Source organism: Euphorbia lathyris, chromosome 9 (assembly GCF_963576675.1).
Source record: "Euphorbia lathyris chromosome 9, ddEupLath1.1, whole genome shotgun sequence".
NCBI classification, from domain to species: domain Eukaryota; kingdom Viridiplantae; phylum Streptophyta; class Magnoliopsida; order Malpighiales; family Euphorbiaceae; genus Euphorbia; species Euphorbia lathyris.
The window spans coordinates 52,319,919-52,339,476 of record NC_088918.1 but is presented as its reverse complement, the minus strand read 5'-3'; the positions used below and the strand labels follow the sequence as shown (position 1 = coordinate 52,339,476).

At 38.4% G+C, this 19,558-nt stretch overlaps 1 protein-coding gene across 1 annotated transcript; it reads right to left on the bottom strand.

The window, feature by feature from the left end:
* Nucleotides 1-15,873: 15,873 nt before the first annotated feature.
* Nucleotides 15,874-18,918, bottom strand: LOC136206903 (glycerol-3-phosphate 2-O-acyltransferase 6). The gene is made up of 2 exons (XM_065998110.1): nt 18,229-18,918; nt 15,874-16,912 (listed from the first exon to the last, which is right to left on the bottom strand). Exons 1-2 carry the CDS (start codon nt 18,859-18,861, stop codon nt 16,025-16,027), a joined length of 1,521 nt encoding a protein of 506 aa, XP_065854182.1. The 5' UTR covers nt 18,862-18,918; the 3' UTR covers nt 15,874-16,024.
* Nucleotides 18,919-19,558: the final 640 nt, after the last annotated feature.

Here is a 19,558-nt window from a genome sequence, read left to right as displayed (position 1 = left end):
CCTTAGTCTTTTTGGACCATGTTTGGGAATCAACTACAAAATACTTGTTTATCAACTTTTAAACCATATAGTTTATTTTTAAAAATGACACAAACCACAAGATTTATTTTGGTATTTTTTCCAATATATAAATTTACCCATTTGCTTATTGTGAAAGATAAATTAGTATTTTGTCTTAATTGCAAAAAATTTAGCCAAACTTTAGCATAATAATATAAATTTAAGTTCAATTGTGTCATTTTCTATGTAAATGCGGACAAAAAATACATTTTGAATTCGTTGAAATAGGTAAAATTGCAATATAATTTGTAGCATTGAGGTAAAATGATTGGATTAATATTTGTAGAATGAGAATGAGAGCAAAATTAAAGTTTGCCATGAATGGAGCCATTTGAGTAGTCATGCAAAATTCATAAGTTTTGCAAAATTTGTAGATATGAGAAATGAAATGAAATGGCTCCACATAAGTAGGAAAAGAATGAAATCATAACAAAAAACAAAATTGAATAATCTCTGGAAATATTGCAGTGAGTATTTACGACCAATTTAATGATACTCCCTTAATTATGGAGAGTTCAATGTGGTAAGGTAAGGACTAAGGGTCCCCATTTTTGCTACCCATCATAGTTAATGTTTATTTTTACTACCAATATATTACTCCCCTCATTACTTTTTGAATATTTTTTTTTTTTTGAAAAATAAATTAAATTTTGTTGCTTTCATTTGTGTATGTTTTTTTTTTATTTCATAAATATATATTAAGTTTTATTTAAATAAAATAATGTAAGGTGTTTTGAAAAGATTAGGATGATCCATTGAAGATCAAATTTAGATAAAGACCTAATACATCACCAGATTCCCCTTCTAAACTTTGCAAATGTCTAACCAACTCCCTAGACTTGCTTATTTCGTATCACCATCTCCCTAAACTTGTCCATAAAAATTTATTAGCTTCCTGAATTTTGCAAATGTCTCACCAGCTCCCTATACTTGTTTATTCCGTAACAACTAAATATAAAAACTTATTAAACCTAAATTCTAAAAATACATCTTCATCTATTTGTGAGGTAATTTTTTCTCTATCTCTAACGTTAGTAGGCAAGAGCAAATTTACCCCTAACGTTGATAATTTGGGTCAATTTCAGACACTATTATAAAACACAAATATTTTTGTTCCTTATTTTGCACCAATTGCATATCGATTCGTTCTAAAAAAAAGATTTCATGTTTCTTTTAATTTAATAATAGAATTGGAGATTGATATTTAAAAATTTGGTGAAATTTTTGATTTTTTTTTTGTCCAATTTGTACAAAAGACAGTATATATATATATTTTCACATCCCAACATATGTTTATGGTTTGTTACTAATAAAATGACGCACGTGTGAAGCGTAGATGACAAGATTCATGACCGAGAAAACAGTTTGATGAATTATTTATCAAATTAACTCAATTTATCAATGTTAGGGGTAAAAATGCTATTGGCTTCCAACGTTAGGAGTAAAATTGCACCATTTTAAACGTTAGGAGTATTTTTGCACCTTAACCCGAGTTAGTATTATGATTTTTGTATTTATTTGCTACAGAATAAGCAAGTTTAGCTAGATGGTGAGACACTTGCAAACTTCTGTGAGCTAATAAATTTTTATGGACAAGTTTAGGGAGCTGGTGATACGAAATAAGCAAGTTTAGGGAGTTGGTGAGACACTTGCAAAGTTTAGGGAGCCAATCTACTACTATGGACAAGTACAGAGAGCTAGTGATGTATTAGGTCTTAGATAAATAACCACAAGCTTTGGACTCGCTTGTCATAAATTGGTTTTGAGGGTTTTTCTTATTAATGTTCAGACCTTAACTCCTTGTTTTTAGATTGTTTATAAACAGTAACAACAAACATATGATAAAACTGCGAAAATACTTGTCTTCGCAATTCGTGTAATCTTTTCGCAATGTCTGAGAGTGTGAAGGTAAAATCTATTCAATTATTTTCGCAATCATGAAAAACCTTCTGCAGTGGAAGCAACTGCGGAGGAAATTCAATTGACTTATATGAATTTCCTCTGTAGTTGCTTAAACTGCGAAGAAAATTCATGACTGCGAAACTATCGAACCATATGAAATAAGGATATTTCTAACACATCCAATCACGCACGTACATCTCAAATAAGTTTGCAATGTATAAACATAACTCTAATCCTAATAAGGTCTTAAACCATACGAAAACTATACCCTAACAAATCCTAAAAATCACACGATTTCATATTATCAAATGCAAGGAGATTAAAACTTGCTTTTTTTTCGATCTTTGCCATTGAATTTGATTCAAAATTTCGTCCAAAATTGCAACCAAAATGTTCCGCAATTGCTTCGCATCTCTTTTATACATAAAGAGCCGGTAGTTTGAATAAAATAGAAGTATTTCGAGAAAATAGACAATAAAAATATCTAATTTAATAAAATACGTTGTAATAAGTTTAAATATATAAACGAACCAGTTAAATAATTAAAACTTAAAGTAATGGAAGATTGTAAGATGTTAAAATTGAAAGTAGAATAATTAATTAAGTTTGTTGGTACGTACGTATCAGGAAAAGGGAATAGTAAAAGAAGTGGAGACTTTAGGGTATGAAAGCAGTGAGTTGTTTCATTAAATTGAAAGTCCACTTGCTAACCGAATAGCATGTGCTGTTTACTCTCCGCCAAATAAATAAGTATGCATTTATCCAACTGCAATGCACATGTTCCTTTTTTTAATTTAAGAAAGGATAAAACTATTATTACTTTTAAGATTTTGAGGGCCTCAATTCAATTCAATGGTTAATTTCCAGGCATTTCTCTGATGTGACCTGCCTAACTCTTTCTATTTCCGTAAACCACCACCAATCCTTTCCTTTTTCTATTTCTATTTCTATTTCATATACAAATCATCAAGTACTTTTTTTTTTATGTCACGTTAAAAATAAATCAGAAATATTAAGATGTTGGGGAACTTAGGAGGGATTTTCACCTGTGTTGTAGTTACTGTTAGCTGTTTGCAGCTGCAGTAAGCTGTTAGTTGTTACTATTACGGTTAACTGTTTGTCCTTAGCTGTTCGATTATTAGTGTTTGGTATTATATTGAACTGTTACTGTTCGGATTTAAAATATCTAATATGGATATATTTTAAATTAACCAAAAAAGAAATTATAAAAAGGGATAAAGTGAAAAAAATGCTCATAACGTTTATAACTGTGAGTAATTTTACTCTTAACGTCTAAAATGATACAATTTTACCCATAATGTTGGTAGCTAAGAGCAATTTTGCTCATAACATTGACAAGTTTAGTCAATTTTAGAAATTATTAACTCAGATATTTTATTTCTTATTCTACACCAATTGCACATATTAATTAGTTCTAAAAAAATTCATATTTTTTATGATTTAATAATAAAATTGAAAATTAATATTTATAAATTCGTTAAAATATTTGAATTTTTTTATCCAACTCATACAAAAGACAATACATATTTTTTTAAATTTCACATCTAATCATATGTTTGTGATCTATTACTAATGATTTTTAAATGATGCACATGTAAAGTGTAGATGACAATATTCATGACCAATAAAACTGATAACAACCAGATATTATTTACGGGACCAAAAAGGATAGTTACCAAAATGACCGCGTATTTGGACGATCAGGAAAGCTATGGCGTATCAAGCAAGCCATCAAGGTGGCGGATCTCATAGATTCCTCCACACGCCATCCGTAGTCAAACCTACGGGAGACCCGCCATCACGCCTCGATTCGCCCAACGAACGGTTGAGCCGATCCTCAATAAAGGCAACTAATAACCCATTAATGAGCTAACGGTCATACTTAAATAAGATCAGTAACCGCCATTAATGAGGCATTAGTGGAGACTTTCTAGTTACTAGGAGTTACGACTACATGACTATAAATAGCTTGCATCCCAAGCTATCAAGGTAAACACTTTACGCTCTCTTTAAACCCTACTTTGTCAATACAGTTTATTCTCCTACTTTCTACTAACTTTGGCATAGGAGCTTCCCCCCGTCGAACCCAACGACGCCCCCCGCAGGGAAGGATCCCGATCAAGAGTTCAGCACCAGTCATCAATTGGTGCGGTGAAGGTGGAGGTTCTTATTAAAAAATGACTCAGTTCACGATTCAAGCATGGCAAGTTGGGGGTCTAACCCCTCAACAGGAGCTACCACACCGTCAGTACCACTTTCAGTTAATCCCCCTGCAAGCGATGGCTGCGTTGATCCTAATGCGCCAACTGTCCATGATGAAAGGGACATGTCACCAGAATCCTTTTGGGATATTTGCGCAAGTACCGTGGGGAGAGAGCACAGACCCATTATGGGGGGTCGATTAAGGGCCTACCTGGACAATCAAGATGTAGGAGGAGCCACGACATGGACTATTCCCACGCTGAATCGGCGTCGTCCGCCAAGGCCAACCCTATCTCAATGGCAAAACGCCTATCTTAGGCCCAGTGCTTCCCGTGATTCGTCATTTTTTCTCTCCCAGTCTGTGGATTCAACAATCGTTAATCCGGAGCTCGCTAGTGATATACCAATAAACCAAAGGTTATTTTTCGATATACCAGAGGGAAGTCGCCGGAATGATCAAGCTCCCCTGAGGAACATGACAAACCCGGGAATTACTATTGGCGGACCTCGAGTTCCCCCAGTACAAACTGGAATGCCGGCGGATTAGGGACGAAATAACACTCTGGAGGATCAACTGGAAGGCGGACGTGATGGTCACAAACATAGGAGACGAACTAGATCCCATAGGAAAGGACGATCCAAATCTCGTTCTCATCACAGGCGCCGAACTAGATCCTCCCGGCGTAGGAGATCGCCCCCACCTCCAGAACGAAAGGAGGACGAACACCGAGCCGGGACACCTCGTCAGGTCATTCAACAGCCGCCACCAAATCAAGGAGGAGGCGGACGGTCTCCACCAAGGGGGCGAGGCGGTGGCGGAAGAAGGTCACCATCAGATCCTTCATCAAAATCCAGCTCCTCTTCCTCGCAGCGAAACAGGTCTCATAGTAGGAGACGCCCAAAAAGGGATCGAGGTTCTATGGCGGATCAGATCAGGGCAGAGATACGCAGACAGAACGAGGAGAATGCTAGGCACAATCCGTTCGCCAATCGAGAATCGCCCTTCACTGCGTGGATTGAAGCCGAAGAAACTGATAGGCATTTTAAGATCCCGAACATACCAGCCTACTCCGGCGAGGATAATCCTGAAGCCCATGCAAGGAAGTATCGCATGTTGCTTGGACTTAACCATGCAAGTGAAGCAGTGTTGTGCCGGATGTTTATCACCACGCTAAAAGGTCCAGCATACAATTGGTTCCAATCTCTCCCCCCCGGATCGATAGATAGCTGGGACCAGTTGAGTAGGGAGTTTTGCGTAAAGTTTGCAGGATGCATTCCGCCGGTGGTAAAATCGTGAAAGCTCTTCGAGCTAAAGCAAAAAGAAAATGATTCTCTTTGGGAGTATGTCGAAAACTTCAATAAGTTATGCATTCACATTGTAGATGTGGATCTGTCCATGGCTGTAGAAGCAGTAGTAAAAAACACAACATGCAAGAGCTTACATGTGGATCTTATTAGAAACAAACCAAAGACTATGACGGAGCTGATGGAGAGGTGTAAGGATTTCATGGAAGTTGATGACATCCGAAGAGAGTCGGCATCTCCACCAAAAAGAGGGAAAGGTGAATCCCGAAGGCGGGATACGGAGAAAGAAAAGCCCTTTGACTCATCCTCCCGAAATAGGCGAAGGGGCTCTAGGAACAAATCAGCTTATACGCCATCGTTTACGCCGTTAAACGCCTCCAAAAGTGAAGTACTAATGTGGATAGAAAATAGCCAACACAAATGGAGCATTTCATACCCCGGAAACCAAAAGGGGGAGAGTACACTAATACGGGGAGAAACCCCAAGAATTATTGCAAGTATCACAGGAGGAACGGCCATGAAACAGATGTATGCTGGGAGTTGGCTAGGGAGATTGAAAGACTTATTGAGAGAGGAAAACTGGACATGTTCGTCCAGAACGACAAGAAAGGAGATGGCGATAAACCAAGAGATGAGCCGAAGAAGAAGGCTAAAGGGGTTATTAATGTTATCGCTGGCGGACCGGGGTACCAGCCTACAGTAAATAAGGCAAAAACTATCGCTCTAGATAGAGCATCACTCAATCGCCCCTTTGCAGATGTTGGTCCAGTGATCCCCCCCACATGCAGACGCTCTCGTCATCACTATAATGGTGGAAGGATGGGAAATGAAAAGGGTGATGATAGACATTGGCAGTTCGTGCAGTGTCATCACTAGGGGAGCATTCGCCAAGCTCAAGTTTGATCCTATTCAAATAGAGACCACCATCGTAGATATCCTGGGAGTAACAGGTCACACAATCCAGACGAAGGGACAAGTGACGCTGGAATGCGAATTAGCAGATGAAGATCAGGTATGGATGGGAGATCTGGAGTTCTCCATCATGGACGGTCAATTGGCATACAACATTATCTTAGGGCGACCTTTTATCTCAGAGGTGGGGGCTCTCATATCGATACGCCATTTGATGATGTACATCCCTACTGCCAAGGGAGGCGTGATGATCAAGGGAAACCAGAAGGTTGCTCAGGAGACATACTTTGCATCCTTATCAATTCGCCCTCAGTCCAAGGATGACGAAGAAGATAAGCTTGTTACGATGGCCCTTGGAGATACAGAAATGTTCCTCATTGCAGATGGTAAGCAGGTACGGATCGCCAAAGGACTAAGAGTTGAGATTAAGGAGGATGTTACGAAAGTTCTCCTCGAATCAGAAAACGTGTTCGTATGGAAGGATGAGATCCTCACAGGGGTCAGTCCCGATGTGATCACTCATAAGCTCAATATCGCCGAAGACGCAGTTCTTGTGGCTCAAAAGAGAAGGAATCATGGGCCAGAGAGATAGAAAGTGATAGAGGAAGAGATATCTAAACTGAAGAAGGCGGACGCCATTGAGGAAGTTATTTATACACAATGGCTAGCAAATGTGGTCCTAGTTAAAAAGGCAGGCGGATCATACCGCATGTGTATCGATTTCACGGACCTTAATAAGGCTTGTACCAAAGACAACTACCCTTTGCCTTCCATTGACATCCTAGTTGATGGAACCGCAGGCCATACAGTATATTCCTTCACAGATGTGAAGTCGAGTTATCACCAGATCCTCATGGAGCCATCAGACAGGATCAAAACTTCCTTTGTAACTCACCAGGCGACTTATTGCTTCAAGGTCATGCCTTTTGTGCTAAAGAACGCTGGAGCTACTTACCAGCGGATGATGAACAAAATATTCGAAGGAAGAAAGGGTGACAACTTCTCAGTTTATGTGGATGACATGATCATTAAGAGCACCACCATGGAGAGGCATGCAGAGGACATAAGAGAAGTCTTAGGAGTCCTTCGCCATCACAACATCAAGTTAAATCCTGAGAAGTGTACTTTTGGGGCAACTTATGGAAAATTCCTGGGGTACATGATCAACCAGAAAGGAGTAGGTCCCAATCCAGATAAAATCAAAGCTGTACTGGATATGAAGGCGCCACAAAATGTCAGAGAGGTGCAATGCCTTAATGGTCGATTCATCTCATGCTCCGCTCGTAGATGCCAACCTTTTTATGAAGTGATAAAAAAACAGAAAGCATTCGAGTGGAATTAAGATTGCAAGCAGGCCTTCGAAGGGATCAAACGCTTCCTTTCAGAACCACCTCTAATGAGCAGACCTTTGGAAGGTGAGAATCTGTACATGTATGTTTTTGTTACTGATAAAGTAGTTTGCACAGTCATGATAAGGGAAGAAGACGGCCAATAATATCCGATCTACTATGTAAGCAAAGTCCTAAAAGATGTCGAAACTCGGTATTCAAGACTGGATAAGATGGCTTTGGCTGTGGTCACCACTTCGATTCCCCTGAGACCTTATTTTCAAGCACACACAGTCATCGTTCACACCAACATACCCATGAGGAAGGTATTACAAAAGTCGGAAACTTTAGGGAGGCTGATGGAGTGGGCGATCCGCCTGGGCGAGTTTGATGTTCGTTATGAAGGCAGATCCGCCTTGAAAAGCCAAGTCTTGGCAGACTTTTTAAATGAATTCACCGAAGAGGGCATAAACCTTCCCAAACCAAAAGTGGAGGAATGGACGATGTACACGGATGGCGCTTCTTCAGCGGAAGGAGCAGGAATAGGCGTAGTAATCAAGGGACCTTACTACATCAAGTTACATTATACTGCAAAGTTAGAGTTCCCTGCAACGAATAATGCCGCAAAATATGAAGCCTTAATATTGGGGCTACGCCTGCTGAAGGAGATCACGCCAGAGCGAGTTGTGATCTATAGCGACTCTAAGCTAATGGTCAATCAGGTGATCAAAAACTTTGATGTAAAAGATGAAACTCTGGTTAAATATGTAGAAGAGGTCAAAAAGCTATTAAACCATCTGGAGGTCAAAGAAACCAAGTGGGAGCTAGTTCACGTATTGCGAGGATCAAATACAGAAGCGGATCACCTAGATAAGCTGGCTTCAAGCAAAGATCAGTGGGCGGACCTGCAGTGCCCATTCGAGGTGAAAGTCAGACCAGCGTTCGCCCCAGAAGTCATAGCACTTCTTACACCCGCGCGTGGGAGAATGGAGATCACCAATCCAGTAGTATCTCACAAACGGGACTTTTCCTCAAGACAAAGAGGAAGCTAGACGAACGGTAAGAAAAGCGGCATACTTCTCCATAATAAATGACCAGCTGTACAGGAAGTCTTTTGGACACCCCTGGTTGAAGTGTGTTGCGATGGAAGAGGGGCAGGAAATCCTCAAGGAGTTACACAAAGATGCTTGCGGAGCCAATGAAGCATCCGCCTCCATTCTAAAAAAGTCCAGGTTATCGGGATTTTATTGGCCCACGGCGGAACTCGATGCACAGAAGCTGGTAGAGACTTGTCATAATTGTCAAGTCCATGCAAACGAGTCTCATACGGCTAAGCACTTACAAAAGCCCATTATTGAAGGACGACCCTTTGCCATCTGGGGTATTGACATTGTCGGCCCCTTCCCTCCTACCAAGAGACAAAGAAAATATATGATAGTAGCTGTGGATCACTTCATGAAGTGGGTTGAGGCCGAAGCTGTCTCCTCCATAAACGCAGAACGTATGGTCGAATTTGTAAGGGATAATATCGTAAGAAGATTCGGAGTTCCTCACACGATTATCACCGACAATGGGACATAGTTCAATTATGGAGAGTTTAGGGCATTCTGTGAAAGCCAAGGCATTCAGAACAGGTTCGCCTCTGTTTACTACCCTCAATCCAACGGGATGACTGAAGTTACAAATCGGACAATCGTCAAAGGCATAAAAAAGAGATTGGGCGAACATAACAAAAAATGGGCGGATCAGCTGATGAGTGTCTTATGGGCATATAGGACCACCCCACGGACAGCAACAGGTGAATCGCGATTCGCCCTCTCCTATGGCATAGAAGCTGTGATCCCCGCAGAGATTCAAGTTCCTAGCGACAGAATTTTGTTCTATTGCAAGGACAAGAACGAACAAAGGTTGAGGGAAAGCCTCGATCAACTGGAGGTGAAAAGGGAGAAAGCGTATGCACGAATGGCTGCCTACAAACAGAGGATCGCATCCTACCATGACAGACACGTCAAACTCGTGGATCTGAACCCGAGAGATCTAGTGCTCCGGAAGGCGGACAAAATTCAATCCACGGAGGGCAGAGGAAAGTTGGGAATCACCTGGACGGGACCATACAAAATAATCACCAAAATTGGACCCGCCATTTTCAAGATCCAAGATATGTAGGATAACACACTGCCGCGGACGTGGAACATTCAAAACCTCCGCAAGTATTTCTCCAGAGAGTAAAATGTAACCAAGGTCTTGAGTACTCTTTTTCCTTTAGTAAGGTTTTATCCCATGTGGTTTTTCATATTAAAGGTTTTAATGAGGCTCACACATAGGACCAATTTGCTGTAATAAGGCGAATCGCCATTCAATAAAGAGAAATTTTCATCTTATAAATTATTTCTTAAGTATTTTCTTGCAGCAATATAAATATTCCAGATTTAAAAAGGGGGAGGCAACAAAACGCATTCCCATGGTAGAATAATGCCATCATGGCATGACTACCTTCTCCTCAAAGATAGGAGAACAAATAAATCTCAACGGCGGATCAATTTACCTCAAAGATAGGAAATAATTGATCACCATCAGAGGCAGAGCTAAAACATTTCTCAGACGTGAGATCTTTACACTCTCAAATACTCTTCCCAAAGAAGAATTTCAAGACCTAGCGGCGGATCGATTCACCTCAAAGATAGGAAGCAAATCGATCGCCTAAGGCAGCTTAACTTCCTCAAAAGGAATAAAAAGCTTCAAAGACTTAAAAAAGGCTCACACTCCAAGGTATGGCTGGCCACCTACCTCGAACCAGCACAATAAAGTCCTAAATATAAAAATTTTACTTGCTAAACGATATAAAGCATATAAGGTTAAAATTAAAAGTCAAAAGGCTTGCAAAAAAATTGCACTGAGTTACAATAGAGTTAAATGTTTACAACATTATCCTCTTGGGATCCTTTCTCAAGAGACACGTCCTGCAAAGGGACCTCCTTCTCCATATCAACGATCCCCACTTGAGGATCCGCGTCATTGACCTCTACAGCATCCGCCTTATCCCTTGCTTCCTTGGATGTCTCATCCAGGTCATCCGCGTCAAGATTGACGATGGGCTTGACTTCTTCATCTGATCCTTTCAGCTCTTTTCGGACCTGGTCACGGATGAAGTCACGGGGATTTATCACTTTGTCATATCTGAGGGCCTCCTCAACCTCGGGGACCACATACTCCGGATCTACAAAGTCGATCTCCGGGTAGGCGACTCGAACGTAAGCCATGATCTTCTCACCATAGTAGTATGCCCGACTACCCGCCATCAGTTCCATGTTCATCAACACCGCTTTGTGATCCGCAGCATCCCTCTCCATCTTCTCTTTCAACAGGCAGATCTCATCATCCTTCTTCTAATTAAGTGCAATAGCAGCGGTTGCATTGGCATTGGCCACTGCTACCTCATTCTCCAGCCTCTGAATGGTAGCCTTATCCGCGACCCCTTGGAGAAGATCCACCTCCATTGCGCGCATGTGAGCATAGGCCTGACAAGATAAAAGGACTGTTTAAAAAACAAAGTCTCTCTCATGGAGATCACCTTTTCATCCAAAAATGTAAAACATGAAGAGAAAAGCTTACTGAAAGGAGATCCCTTTTCCCCATCTCGGCATGATCAGACCCAGAAAACTTAGTCTGGTTCTCTTGAACCTCTCCCAACTGACCAATGGCTTCATCCAGGTCATTCACGACCGCCTCATTCCTCAGGGATCCCTTAGCACCATACTTGGAAACCCAGTACTTCCCCAAGTCAGGTTTGACCACCTACCCAAGCAAAAAGATCAGGATCTATAAAAAACTAAAGAACAAAAAGAAGTAAGACGGTTGTACCTGCTCTTGGTGGGAAGTCAACCAGTCCATCATTGGCTTTCTAGCCTTCATAGCATTCGCCAGCAACTTCTCTCCACCGGCAGCAGCTGACCTCATCTTCTTGCTAGGAGGGTTCGCAGCACCCTCCAAAGGGCCTTTCTTATCCCTCTTACTGGGATTCGCCACCTGCACATTCATTTGGGCCTCCAGCTCCTTCTACTTCTTACGCCTCTCTACAAGGGCACGACTAGCCTCAGACAAATCCCTGACAAGGGAACAACAAAATAATCAAGGTTCAAGGAATAAACAAAGGTACCTTCATCAAGCTGAGTAAACTTCACGTAAGTAATCCTGTCCCCCTCGCGGCGGATCAGGGGAATGTCATTCATCATGAATTCCAGAGCATCGGCGTACGTCCAAGCATCCGTTTTAATGCTTTTCATGAGATCCGCCACTTTCTCATCACTATCAGTCAGTATACGTAAGTCCCCAGCCATATGTTGAGGTTTAGCATTCCAATTTAACGGGAACCCCATGGATTCGCTCTTTTCGATCTTGACAAAGAAAAACTTTTCGTCCCAGAGATGGACGTTCGACATCTTATCACTAAAAGGCGAATAACCTTTGAATTTGACAAAGGTTAAGAAAGACTCGTTTTGACGCTTCAAAGGCTTGTGAAGAGATCGGAAGACACGGGGTGTACAGGTTACCCCCAGATTCGAAGCCAAAAAACAATTTAGAGCAATGTCTAACCAACCATTTGGATGTAGCTGGCAGACGGTAATCCCGAAGAACTCCAAAATATCCGCCATCATCCTGGGAAGAGGAAGGCGGAATCCCCTCTCCACATGACTCCTATATACGGAAAGGTATCCCCTAGGGGGACAGGCGGGTCGCTGATGAGCAGCCGCCAATTTGGTCTCATAGTTCTTAATCCACGGGTAATGATCCGCCAAATCGGCAAGATCCGCGGCACTCATACGAGATGGAGTGATCTCCACGCGGGGCTTCTTTTTCCTAATCGGAGTTGAAGGGGAAGCCTCCATTCCAAAAAAAGTCCTAGGGTTTATCGCTGGAGCAGTATGGACTACGGTGGCGGAAAGGTTCCGGGTTTCAATTAAACTGGGGCGACAATTTCTACGCTCCCTCACCGTATTACGTAACTCCGACAAATTACAACTAGGGGTACTCTCGAATGAACTCGAGTTCTTGGAGGAAGACCAACTAAATGAGGGCTCAGAGGGGGTAGTCAAATCAAAGAGCTCAGAGGTAGAACCAGAGGAAGAACTCATAAAAACCCAGAAGACAACAAAAACAGAACAAAGAGGACAACTTACATGGAAAATCGGAAGCTTCAAAGCTTCTTGACACAGGAAAAGCTCTGGAAAAACGCAAGCAAAAAATGGGGAAGATTTAGCAAATGAGAAAGAAAAGGGGAGAAAGAGTTTGAAAAGACGTTGTCACTAACCTCGAGCGGAGTGTCCCTGACACCTGTCGCGCGGTGGATGGCCTGAGACAGAGCAGCTATCAATGTGCCGCCTATTGACGGCACGCCAGGAAGACTAAAAGCCCTAAAGGACTTTAGCGGCATTTAAGGGGGGCTTCTGATAACAACCAGATATTATTTACGGGATCAAAAATGATATTTTCCAAAACGACCGCGTATTCGAACGATTAGGAAAGCTATGGTGTATCAAGCAAGCCATCAAGGTGGCGGATCTCATAGATTCCTCCACACGCCATCCGTAGTCAAACCTACGGGAGACCCGCCATCATGTCTCGATTCGCCCAACGAACGGTTGAGCCGATTCTCAATAAAGGCAACTAATAACCCATTAATGAGCTAACGGTCATACTTGAATAAGATCAGTAACCGCCATTAATGAGGCATTAATGGAGACATTCTAGTTACTAGGAGTTACAACTACATGACTATAAATAGCTTGCGTCCCAAGCTATCAAGGTACACACTTTACGCTCTCCTTAAACCCTACTTTGTCAATACAGTTTATTCTCCTACTTTATACTGACTTTGGCATCAGAGCTTCCCCCTGTCGAACCCAACGACGCCCCCCGCAGGGAAGGATTCCGATCAAGAGTTCAGCACCAGTCATCAAAAACAATTTGATGAATTATTTCTCAAATTGACCTAACTTATCAATATTAGGGTTAAAATTGCTCTTGACTACCAACTTTAGGGTATAATTGCACAAGTTTAGACGTTAAGGGTAAAATTGCTTCTAGCTATAAACGTTAGGATATTTTTGCACATTATCCTATTATAAAATAAAAAATGTATTACACGAATTAATAAAAATAATCTATATAAAAAATAAAAAATTTATTGAACGCAACAAAACTTTGTTCTTCCGATAATTATGTTGTAGAAATATAAATAATGTTAAAGAAGAAACATATTTTATGAAAATAAGAAGGATAATTTTGTCAATAGCAAATAACTACAAAAAGTTGTTTATGAAAAGCTCCAAATATGAGCTTTTGGTGAAAAGCTCCAAAACGCTGCAGTTTCTAGAGAAAATACTAAACATTGCAGTTATATAAGTCTAACTAAGCGATATATTTCCTGCGGTTTGCAGTGAAACGCTAAACGCTCCTCCGAAAAGCTGAAACAAACACCCCATAATCATTAGGATTGAAAAGAGATGCAATGAAAATAATAATAATAAAAATAAAGTCCAACTACAATAAAATTAATAAAAAAGAAAAAAAACGGTTTAAATGTGAGAAATTAAATTGGTTAAAAAAAAAAAAAGTGAGAAATTAAATAAAAGGTTTAATACCTCTCCAAAGTAGTTTTTTTCCACTTAGTTTTATGTATTTAGTGGCCAATCTTATAGCCTTCTAAACTCAACCATTGTTAAGCTTTTTTTTCTACATGACACGTGCCTCCTAATGTTGGTAACACTAACATGTGCTATGTATTGAGTTTAGGAGGTTGAAAAATTACCACTAAATATAAAAGGGCTAAGTGACAAAAAAAAAAAAAAATAAGTCGAGGGACTGAAAAAGCATTAAACCTAAATAAAAAAGAGGGATTTTTTTTTATAGAAGAAAAAGAGAGGGAAGTTTAATGCTTGGGATAAGGTGTAAAAATATTCATAACATTTACAATAAGGAGCAATTTTATCCCTAATGTTTAAAATAATGCAATTTTACCCCTAACGTTGGCAGTCAAGAGCAATTTTATCCCTAACATTGGCAAGTTGGATCGATTTCAGACAGTATTATAAAACACAGATATTTTGTTATTTATTTTGCACCAATTGCATATCAGTTGGTTTAAAAAAATCATATTTTCTATGATTTAATAATAGAATTGAAGATTAATATTTATAAATTCAGTGAAATATTTTGAAATATTTTTGTCCAACTCGTACAAAAGCCAGTATATTTTTTAAATAAAAATAAAATGACTCAAATGTGAAGTTTAGATGATAAAATTTACGACTGAAAAGATAGTTTAATGAATTATTTTTCAAATTGACCTAACTTAGTAATAGAAACAAAATTGCTTTTTGACTGTCAACGTTAGGAGTAAATTTTTTTACACTTTATCCTTTAATACTTAGTGTGTATATATATATATAGATGTTTGTTTGTTTGTTTGTTTTTTTTTTTTTTTTAATGAAGGTAATGCTTAGTATATCCTCAGAAGAGAGAGGAAGGGCAAACGGCATCACCTCTCTGCTTGGTCATAGAGAAAATTGTGATTGTATTTTTTAAATATTGCGATATTAGTGTTAAAAGTTAATGAAGAAGTTTACCAAAAAAAAAAAGTTAATGAAGAAAAAGATAAAAAATAAAAAATACTACTGTATTGTATTAATAACATTAAAGCCCTATGGACCAACGTAACTAAATGCACTTTTGTCGTGAACTTTTTCATTCCGATAGTATGATCCACACCACCTAGACAAATGCGCAAAGGTCAAATTACAGGTAATAATTATGTACCAGATTCGATAATGTAACACCAACTTAATATAAATTTAGTAGGTTCATGTTTTATTAAATATATATACGAAATTTATATGTAAATTTTTTTTTTGGGTGTAATACGGTGGATTTCCTAAAAGGTCATCTATTTTAAGATTATTTTCACCTAAACATCTTTAATTTTGGAGTTCTAATAATAGGATCCACTGTATTAATGTTGGTATATTTTGTATGATTCATTGTTTAATGCTGGTATAGTTTTACATGTTAATTCGAACAAAAATAAAGTATTAAAATGGTTTTATACATTCACTTTAGTTTTTCTTGAAATTGAACAATTAAACTGTTATAGAACATATTGTCACACTGTATTTTCCAATTAATTTCCCTCAAAAAAAAGTTTCAAGCTGAATATGGAGAAAATTTAGACAAAGATATTGTTTTGGTTACATTTAGACAAAGATATTGATATATAAAAATGTAGGAACAAATATGTCTTAAGATTTAATCTTTTCATTTTCCTTTTCCTTTTGAGACGGAACTCTTCCGTCAGTACCAGCAAGAACGGCGTACTTATCTTTCCTCGTCAAATTAGTACACTCAAACCCGAGAGTCCCCGCAAGCACCCTTTGTATATAATTAGCTACTTCAATAGCCGATTTATCGCCTTTGCAAGTGAGCTCCGACGGAAGCTGATTCAAGAATGTGATCTCATAAGTCGGCATGGGATTCATAAACACAAAATAAGGATCCAACAATTTATGACCCCGAACCGTGGTGCCATGGAAAACCGACTGTTTCGTATTAATAGCGACGGGAACAATTCTGTCGGTAAGTTCAGCGAAAAGAGCACTAAATCTCAAAAGGAACGGCTCTCGGCAAGTAGTTCCTTCAGGGCAAATAACCAAATCACCTTCCTGTAACAAACTTTTAATATTCGCGGCATCTTTGTCCCTCTCTCGGGACAACGCAACCGCCTTAATTGGTGAAATTATTTCAGTGAATTTACTAATACTATAAGTGACACAGCTTATTTTTCGGCCTAGTGCGACAGCAGTGACGACGGGGTCTAAGACAGTGCGGTGGTTGCAAATGAAGAGGACGCCGGACTGGCCTTTACCCGGAGGGGGTGGCGGGGTCCCTTTGATGACGAGTTTGATGCCTAAGAGTTTGTAATTGTAGCGGGCAATCCGTTCGGGTAAAGGGATGTTAGTGTATACTCTGAGGATAGAGAGAAAGATACCAATAGGTAGCCATAAGAAGGTTAAGAGAGCAACAAGAGGAGTTGGCCTTTGAACCAATCTTCCTTCATGAAAAATGACAGGACTTAGAAGTTTGTTTCTTGGTAATGCTTCACACTTGCTTCTTGGTACCATGTATCCTTCCTGCATTTTTTTTTAGAATTAGAATTAGAAATGTTAGACTAACCTAATGAGGAATAAATGATATGATTCATAAATCATAGATGCATAAAAAAAGAGAGTTGTTTGGACATGAAGCATGTATGTATGGTTATTGTGTGAAAATAAATGAAATTGGTGCTTCACAACAGGGCTAGGGCTAGGGCTAGTATTAAATAAAGAGCCAGTTTGACATAAAGAAAGTAAATTAGTATCATCACACTTGTTTGGTGGTCCTGAACTAGATAGATCCATGTTTTCATTAATGGAGAGAGTATATGGCATTTAAATAAAAGAGGTCCGTCCTATATGACACGAAAGCAGTATATTACTATTGGCATTAACATTCTCACCAAACCAATATTAATACATGAATTAATTGGCAGTTGGACTGTATTGTCTTCTATCAATACATCCACTTTACAAACAAACAGCTCACATCAAATTCCATCCCAAAACAAGAAAAAACTCAAACGGATACGTGTATCGGTTTACAAATAGTTGTAAAATCAATGAACATTTAATATTTCCTCTCAATATACTAATATCTTTGCATTTAATGTTAATTATAAAAAATATATTTTCTTTTAAAAAAATAAAAAATATTTGGTATTCCCAAAATATGTATATGGATATATTACAATAATTAAGACCTTTTTTTAATAGGAGTTTCTGAATTCTTGAGGAATTTTAATTTTTTCCCAAATTATCCTTTAACAAAACAGAAAGAGTACAATGGAAATTATAGTTAACATTTATCTAAAAAATGATTTAATAAAAAATTAAAAATAATAGGTAATAATGTTAAGAATAACTCTTATTATTTCTATTATCATACTGAGTTTGAAGCCCCTACTTTAAAAATACCATTCAACTTAGAGATAAAATTATTATTTCTAACACATTTTTATATGCAAATATCAATTGGAGTTAAAAAGTGCATAAGCAATAGAGGTACTAATTTTTTTCTTTTTTTCTTTTTTTTTTTTTTGTGTGTGGGAAGAGTTACTGATTTTTGATACATAATATTATATATTTTCATGGTTACAAGAGAAAACACTATTTTGTTTTTGGTGAATTAAGAGAAAATACTATTGACACAACACATTGATTTAATAAAATTATATTTTTCTATTACATTTATGTAGAAATAATGACACGAACTAAATAATTTTGACGAGCATATAAATCTTAATTAATAGTAAATAGAGTTGGTGAAAATGAATTACTGAAGCCGAAAAGTTAATTATAAGCTGGCAATAGTTATTATTATTTGCAAGAGAAAGAGAAATATGACTAACCTTGCAAATGGACAGGAAATCATGGTCAGTTTGTCTGTCACCAAGGCCTAAATGAGGCAAATCCGAACCAAATTCATTTAAGATAGCATCTCTTTTATGTTGACCAACAAGAATTCCAGGTTTTTTGACAAATCCAGTAGCTTTACCAGACGCAGTAACCTCTAATTCAGTGCCAAGAACTTTATCAGCCCCCAAAAAAGTCTTGACAAAAGGTTCCACCATGATTCTTGGATTAGCAGTAACTATATACCTTTTACCAAATGAATTAAACACCTTCCAACTCTGTGGGTGAACATCATCTGCATAAAATCTTGGTAACACAGACCTCGATACCATCTCTATGTCTCTTACTTTCAGTCCTGCAAAGGCAATGAATATGAATGTCTTGATTGCCATTGCTTCTGATACAAACAAGTATGTCAAGTACACGAAGGGGACTGAAATTAAGAGAAATAGAGCTCTTATAAGGCTTCCTGCTTCAAGTGCAATTAGAAAGAAATATGGAAATGCACTTGTTGATACAAGAAGAGTTCCGTCTAAGTCTGCCGCGATTGTCTGGTTTGATCTTCCTTCGCTGCTGCATTTTTCGATGGACGGGAATTCATTCCGGTCAGGATTATCCATTACCACCATTTGGAGAAATTTGAGATATGAAGAAGAGAGAGGGGAGAAGAAGGGGTTTATAAAACAAATGGAAAGGTGCGTTCTGTTCTGTGCGCATCAAAATAGTATGTGGTTATTAATCAATGCCAACACTATCAAAATTTACACCTTTTATTTATTTGTTATTTTCTAAATTTATGACATTTGTGTTTAACCAAACTTTGATGGCAAAATAAAGATTAGGCAGACCAAGGACTTTAAGCCTCTGTTACCACTTTCATACATCACAGTTGCTTTGTATCCTTAAAGAGAGGTAACTCGTTAATTTTATCAACTTACTTATAATCACATATTCATTCTCTAAACTTGTTTAAAATAGTCTATCACCGTTCTACGGTAGATCTGTTCAAAAATCCACTGGCCCATCCAGCCCGTCCAAGCCCGCTCTTCAAAGACCAGGCTTGGATGTATATGTTTCATAATAGGTCCGGTCCAGTCCAAGCCCGTTTAAACCCGCATATAGAGTAGGTTGGGTTTGGGATTTGTTTCAAAACTCAGGCTCGACTCGAAATTTTAATAATAATTTTAATTTAATAACTTTTATAGTTTAATAAACTTTATATTCCAAAATAAAATTTTTAAATTTCTTCAACATAAAAATTTCCAAACCATATATTTTTTAAAATCGGTGAACATGTACATATTTTTGTTACTATTTTATTTATTA

Bases quoted from the DNA above. Each gene is read 5' to 3' on its own strand.
- LOC136206903 (XM_065998110.1), bottom strand. From the start codon at position 18,861: ATGGTGGTAATGGATAATCCTGACCGGAATGAATTCCCGTCCATCGAA. The intron at 16,913-18,228 runs GTTAGTCATATT...AAAAAAATGCAG, and splicing joins ATTTCCTGTCCATTTGCAAG to GAAGGATACATGGTACCAAG.